Here is a 7,753-nt window from a genome sequence, read left to right on the forward strand (position 1 = left end):
TGCCATCTCATAGGTAGTTCATCGATCCCTTTACTAAAAAAACCATGGGGGCGAGAATCAATAAACTCTCTGTGGGCGGTTTGGACTGCCGCATTGGAGTTGAATTATTTTCCTTGTAGGAAAGTGTCCAAATTCCGGAAAAAATGGTAATCTGTCGGAGCAAGGTCCGGGTGGATGTCGCAGACATTCCAATTGTAACTCATCTAACTTAGTAGTTGTTTTTTGTGCAGTGTGTGGTCTTGCGTTGTCGTGAAACAGCAGTGCCCTAGAGCGATTGACCAATATCGGTTGTTTAGCAAGGAGTTCTTCCTTCATGGTTTGCAGTTGCTGACAATAGATATCTGCCGTAATCGTTTGACCAGATTTTAGAAAGCTGTAGTGAACGATACCGGCGCTAGTCCACCAAACACTCACAAGTAACTTTTTCTGAGTCAATTTTCGTTTAGGGCATGATTTGGCTGGGTCTCCAGGGTTCAGCCATTGCGACGAGCGCAAACAAGTAATGATTCGATTTAAAATCCCTTCATTATTGTGTCGGTTGAGCAAAGTAACACAACAGACGACGTGTGTTTGCAAGTTCGATTCACTCAATTCATTAGGTACCCATCGTTCAAGTTTTTTTACTTTCCCGATTTGCTTCAAGTGGATTAATACAGTTTTATCACTTACACCGAAGCCTGCAGCTATCTCTGAAGTGCTTTGTGATGGATCCGCTTCCACAATAGCCTTTAATTCTTCATTTTCCACTTTGGTCTCAGGCTGTCCACGGGGTTGGTTCTGAAGGTCAAAATTTCCTAGAACGAAAACGTTGATACCAAAAACGTACCGTGCTTTCTTTTGCGACACCAGCGCCGTACACATCATTAATCCTTCGAGCTGTTTCTGCAGCACTGGTGCCACGGTAGAACTCGTACTCGTAAATATACCGATATTTCATGTTTTCCATTGTGCGGTAATAAGCGACGCCAAAGAAAAAAATAATGAAGAAAAAACAAATGAATGACTGTTTTCAAAACTCAAATGTACCAGCTAAATGAATTTATAAATTTGAATTTGGAATTCTTAACCAAAGAGGAAATATTTCAGATCAAAGTGGTCAGTACGACAAAACGCTAATTTCTATATATATAAAACATATAGGTCCTTACATATGAAATTAGCTATGTTACATATATATATATAAATATATATAACTAAATCCTTTCGATAAATTGATAAATTATATAATCAAAAGGATTTCGTTACTAGTCAAGGTCAAGTACGTTGTAATAAAGCTCATTTATTTTTAAGTGCTATTATCATGCTGTCAATAAATTATCGTTTACCGACCGATGTCATTTGTGTTATTAAAGCCGAAATACGAATGATTGTTCCCACGTAAACACGAACTCGGCTCAATGGCGATATTACACCGAGGTTTTTATGAGGAACTCGCCGTTTACTTGCGTCATTTTAAAACATTCAATAGTTAGCAAATGCTTAATTAAGCGAACTACACTAAAGGGGCAATCAAAGAATATATCGAGAGAATAATATTTTTATATTAGGGCGGAGGCGCTCGAGGAGATTCATCGTTCGGGGCTTGGACGGGCGAGTCGTGCAAACGGTCCGGCGACTGGTCCGGCGACCGGTCGGGCGACACGTCGGCCGCGGCGGCGTAGCGCGGCGGGTTGGCCCACGGGTCGTAGCCCAGCACCGACAGCATGGGCGCCAGCTCCGCCATGTCGGCGCGCACGTCGGCCGGGATCTGGCCCACCCACTTGTCCAACGCGTCGAGGTTCACAGGACGCACCACCTGGTCCGACGATCTCTCCACACTGAATGCGAATATTCGCTATTGTAATGTGTACGATTAGGTACGCGATAGTCCGATAAACGGAGCATACTGCGTACGTATAAAATACGAACATCATTTTAAACTGTATATGTATTAAGGCAGAATTGCAGTGAAATTAGACACATGCAGGTTTCCTCACGGTGTTTTACTTCACCGTCAAGCACGAGATGAATTATAATCACAATTTATGCCACATGTGTATTCCGCCAGCTCGCATTGGAGCAGCGTGGTGGAATAAGCTTTAAACCTTCTCCTCAAAAGGGAGAAGAGGCCTTAGCCCAGCAGTGGGACATCAACAGGCTGTTACTGTAACTGTATGTATACACGTTTGGAAAGAAGAAAACACAGTATTGTTTACTCAATCGCCCGCTATTCGTTTATAAGATACTCCGATATTAACTAAGAGTATGCTGTTCAGTACATATTACACTGGAGATAGTGGCAGAAATTCCCATGAGATTTGTTGTCAGTATTACAGCACTTTAAATGATTATACACTTAAAACAAATAATGATTGTGACTGTGGAGTAGTTGAGGTTTAATACCTATAGCTTTGGCTTCTTGATCTAGAGATAGTCAATTTTCTGACATTATCTCTAGATCCGTCATAAAACATAAGGAAAATCATGATATACTTGGACAGTGCGACTCCGTTGGGCTGATTAATGTATCGTTCGTGATGCAGCACGGCGTCATCCCAGGGCAGGTCGAGGAAGTTCAGCACGCGGCGCATGGTGGTCTCCGGAGCCAGCACCAGCGCTTCGTAGCGCACCAGTAGGCAGCGCGTGGGGCCCAGTGTCTTACACTGCTGGTACATCAGTTCCACGGCGTGATTCCACTTGCTCAGACATTGCCGGTAGCTCGTCAAGTCGAACCCCGTTATCGTTACCTGTGCAAAGTTATTTATACAAACTGGCATGTCATTACTGAACTACATTACCTTTTTTTACAATAAGTGCTCCATTACCTTTCGCGTAATGATAGAATGGACAGTGGCACGGCCGTCGCGCACCATAAACAGAAACTTAGCATTAGGAAAAAGTTCGAGCACATATGTGCCCATCTTAAGAACTAGAGGATCCTTGTTACACAGACGTGGCGCCGGCTCGCCGTGACGCACTATCACTTCCAGGCAGAAAGCCGCGATCGCGTTATCGAGCACCGTCTTCGACACACCCGCCTGTTCGAGCCGAACACTCTCTTTCTGGGAACGCATCCAGTGCTGACGCATCTGCAATATTCTTGGCACGACTCGCGTTTCTTGCCCGCAACGGACATCGGGATGGGCATCGAGCATAGCTCGCATCAAAGTGGTACCAGATCGGGGTACACCACCAATGAATATAAGTGGCAATTCACGACCCTCCACCGGGGCGCCGACACCGCGCGTCGAAAGACTCGTGACTGGTCCATGTCGGTCAGAGCCTCGCCACGCCCACAGCACAAGTGCAGCCACGGCCAGCGCCGCCGCCAGCCGCACGCGTCCTCCGCGCCCCATGCACTCCACCCACCACAGTTTTATACTGAAAAACAAAATTTACGTTACAATGTAGTCAATAATGTTATATGACAAACTAATGAAGAGTGAACGAATGAGAAACCCATACTAATTTCTCAGTTTATACACCGTCAAGTTTGAGACTTTAAGAGGTATTACAATACATTGAATTGGCTTGAGATGATGACTATTTTGCTTCATTTATTTTTATTTATTTGTCTGCAATGACACTGACTTTACACACTGGCTTACTAAATGCTATATTTGCTGTACTTTTTTCAGAATATGTTTCTCACTGGTCCATATTCAAGATATTCAAAAAACCACATTGATCCATTCCCTTATTACAATGAATCAACAAAGAACAACCAACAAACACACTTTCTCGTCTTAGTAATTTTACAAAAAAAGCTATATGAAACTAATATTATTACAAAGTATTAAAATTTTATTATAATTAAATTCCAATATTTAAAATCTGTCCGTGTAGGTTAATAAAGTCACATTTACCTGAGAACTGACTGAATGGGAATGACTGGGAGCTGACTCAAGAGATTTGTTTTCAAAGCTTACGAAAAGTTTATCTATTAAAAAAATACAATTATATTTAACTTTAATTAGCTTGAATTTACTTTTTATATCTTAATGTTTAATTATTTATTTATATTATTAATTATTTTAGCACAATCCAGACATACCTTGTATATAATACATTTTAATATGAAAATTAAAGTTTTAATCAATTAGTGTTTCATTTTAAATTAACTTACAAGTATTACTGGTTCCTGTTACAATTTCACTAAAACTTTCAATAAAATGGGCCAAGATATACATACACCTAAAATGAATGACAAAAAACTATGAAAACATAATATATAACTTGAAAATGGCAAATTTGTTATACAAAAGCACTTATGATGTTGTAATAAAAGCCGGGCGTAGAACATTTTGCACATTATTTGATAAGCCTCGAACACGGTATCAATATTGCTACTTTTTTACTTTGTTACTAGGAAATCATAATGCTGATGTTTTATTAAACATGATTATAAATACTTACCTACATTAAAATGTGCAGTATGTTTTAAGTACTATTTGTTTTTCTTGCCAACACATCGCATTGGCAAAAAAAATTAGTACCTCTTTGGGCACTATTTAAGAAACTTCAAACTCTAAAGAACTTGGTATATTTTTTAAATAAATTTATAACGTTTCCTTTGGGCTGAAACAGTAACTAATTTAAAATTTAAATGTATAATAATTTAAGCCTGTACAGAGTGAATTCAACTCGAGCAGATTTCAAAATTGAATGAATCTATTTTATCTTCTAATATTATTCCTCAAGTGTTAATTAAACGTCAATAATATTTTTGTCATATATTTTCAATTGTCAAAGCGATTAGACTAGATTACAAGTACAAAAAATTATGTACTATAGAAGGAATTTGAAAAACTCTGTGGCTAACTGTCAGAATTAGCAAACTTGCCATATACAAAGATAAGCCGTAGACAGAGAAACTAATAAACACAGGGGCCTTGAAGCCGAGATTGAGTCAGAAATAGTTTTTTTTTTTTTTTTATATTCGCCGGGAGTGCAAATGACTCTACTCCACCTGATGGTAAGTGGTAGTAGAGTCCAAACGCGACGACGGCCAGTACAGACGGGAAAAACGTTATGCACTAGCCGCCTTCGCCTTGCCGGCCCGCAAGATGCCTCTTCACGCCTCGTTTGAAGGAACCCGGGTTGTAAGAGGAGGGGAACACGTGAGCTGGTAAGGAATTCCATTTTTTGGAAGTGCGACAAAGAAAAGAGTTGCCAAATTTCTTTGTTCGCGATGGAATTGATGTCACAGTTAGGCGGTGACATCGAGAACCAGCTCGCGTGGACTTAAGAGGGAAGGGGGAAGCGGGAATTAGAGAGAATAATTCCTCAGAGCACTCGCCGTGATATAGTCGATAGAAAGCGCTCAGTGCTGCTATCTCACGACGCAATTGTAAAGGTTCAAGGGTGTTTGTGACCTTTACGTCGCCAATAATGCGTACGGCACGTCGCTGCAACCGGTCCAAGGCCTCAAGTAGGTACTTAGCGGAGCCATCCCAAAGGTGCGAGCAATATTCCACGCAAGACCGTACCTGTGTTTTGTACAGCAAGCACAGTTGTTGTGGCGTGAAAAATCGCCGCACCTTGTTCAGAACTCCGAGTTTCCGTGAAGCTGTTTTTATAACAGCCTCGATGTAATTGCCTTGGACTAAGGTCGCAGCGAACGTCAATCCCCAGCATGGCGATTTTGCTTTGCATCACCAGCGGAGTACCACAGAGGGAGGGAAGAGGGGAAAATGTTGACTTTTTCGCCGTGAGAGCGCATATCTGTGTTTTCTTGGCATTAAACTCAACAAGATTATCAGAGCCCCATTTGGCGATGAGCTCTAACGTCCTATCGAGTTCAATGACAAGATTCTCCCGCCTCTCCTCAGTTTCCGCCCGCCCAGCCACTGCGCGTCCGTGGTATCCACCATGCACTGTACTATCGTCTGCATAGCAATGTATGTTCCCAAGGGAAAGCATATCATTGATATGCAAAAGAAAGAGCAGGCAGACCATATACCGTTTGTTAATGTTGCGTATAATGTTGCCATAGTAACTGTATTCCCTGTCTTGGGAGATAAATTACTTTACGAATTTAATTAAAAGAAAATAAGGTTATTAAATTTTACTTTTTATTATTTACTATCCATTTTTTTTGTTTGCCAACTAAACCCAAAAACCGTTGCATTGTTTGATTTTGTTTCTGTCATCAATAGTACTTCAGAATCTTTATATGGTACTGCATTAGCATTCTCCTCAGATGTTGAAATCTAAAACACTCAATTAAATTATTAATAAAGAATGGTGGCCACATATATTTCTATGTTAACCTCTTGTAACAGCCCGTTAATGTCGCACTTCTGGGCTAAGGCCTCCTATCCCTTTTGAGGAAAAGGTTTTGGAGCTTATTCCACCACGCTGCTCCAATGCGGGTTGGTAGAATACACATGTAGCATAATTTCAATGAAATTAGTCACATGCAGGTTTCCTCACGATGTTTTCCTTCACCGTAAAGCACGAGATGAATTATAAATCCAAATTAAGCACATGAAAATACAGTGGTGCTTGCCCGGGTTTGAACCCACGATCATCGGTTAAGATTCACGCGTTCTAACCACTAGGCCATCTCGGCTTTACCTCTTGACTCGGAATGTAATAATATTATAAATTCATGAAGAATGTTAAATAATGTTTTCGTTTGGAAATTATAAATAGGAGAGCAAATAAATTAATATAATATATTTATATATAATGAAGCACTTTAGGCTATTATTGGACTCCGAATTTATTTGTTTACATTGTCGACAAGTCGATATTTTTTATTGAAAATCAGGTCATTTTTTAGCTGACGCTGGCAGCACTTACATGATAAATAATTATCGGTTATGAGTGATAAAAACTAGCAAATCCTATTATCTTCAGGATTTTATTACAATATAAGGTTTCGTCATGCTATGGCATAAATAAACATCACTGAGAAACTATAATTAGGGACAAAACCTTCGTACTTACGCGTGAAAACACACGGTGGCAATTTTCTTCGTGCTATCGCTTTAACATGAAATAATACGACAATGAACCATTGTATAACCTTCGATATGATGTAAGGATTGTCTTGGATTAGAATCGTTTTCTAACTGTAAAGTTCTTCTTTCCAACTGTAAAGTTTGTTTCGCTACTTGAGTGGCGAAACAAACACTAAATCTGGTTACGCAATAAGGGACGAAAGATTTGATAATTCTATCTCTGTCTAAGCCATTTGTAACCTAATTTTCGTTCTCTTTCTTGTGTAAGTAAGAAGGAAATCGTCATTGCGTCTATTAGTTTCTCTGTCTACGGAACTTTGTTGAACCTTCGGTGTCTTTATGATTATATATATTTTTTAATACTATGCTTCACAATTCTTCGAAAAACACGCTTGGCATGACATTAGTAATAATTTTTAGTATTAATTTAATAATAATTATTATTAAACACCATATTATAAATTGACAAAAAAAACACAAACAACACATTTTTAACGAAAAATCACAACACAAAAAGAAGGTTGGAGAGACTCCTCCGATAAATTCCTTTAAAACATTGTCGATATTATATTCTTTTTATAAAGCGATAGAAAAAGACAATCAAGTATGGGGGAAATTACAGAAAAATAAAACCTGATAAAAATTAAATCAGGCATTTATTTTGTAAATAATTTGCTGCTTATTACATCCGTAGCTGATGTGGATTATCTATGTTTGGATATATCACTCAGATGAAATAATATTTTCCGTCTTTAATTAAAATACATTGAATACATAAATTGTTTCTATTTAAATGTGGTATGAGA

General features: G+C 39.1%; 1 protein-coding gene across 4 annotated transcripts; it reads right to left on the reverse strand.

Moving 5' to 3' along the window:
- Positions 1-1,521: 1,521 nt before the first annotated feature.
- LOC126770333 (protein-tyrosine sulfotransferase) lies at positions 1,522-4,697 on the reverse strand. 4 transcript variants are annotated; one of them, XM_050489700.1, is made up of 6 exons: positions 4,396-4,697; positions 4,106-4,173; positions 3,846-3,919; positions 2,805-3,360; positions 2,473-2,726; positions 1,522-1,817 (listed from the first exon to the last, which is right to left on the reverse strand). In XM_050489700.1, exons 4-6 carry the CDS (start codon positions 3,333-3,335, stop codon positions 1,544-1,546), a joined length of 1,059 nt encoding a protein of 352 aa, XP_050345657.1. In that variant the 5' UTR covers positions 3,336-3,360; positions 3,846-3,919; positions 4,106-4,173; positions 4,396-4,697; the 3' UTR covers positions 1,522-1,543. The 4 variants fall into 4 exon arrangements, with proteins under 4 accessions (XP_050345657.1, XP_050345659.1, XP_050345658.1 ...); XM_050489702.1 differs by lacking the exon at positions 4,106-4,173; XM_050489701.1 differs by lacking the exon at positions 3,846-3,919.
- Between the last annotated feature and the right edge of the window lie 3,056 nt (positions 4,698-7,753).

The sequence above is a fragment of the Nymphalis io genome, chromosome 8, assembly GCF_905147045.1.
Source record: "Nymphalis io chromosome 8, ilAglIoxx1.1, whole genome shotgun sequence".
NCBI lineage: Eukaryota > Metazoa > Arthropoda > Insecta > Lepidoptera > Nymphalidae > Nymphalis > Nymphalis io.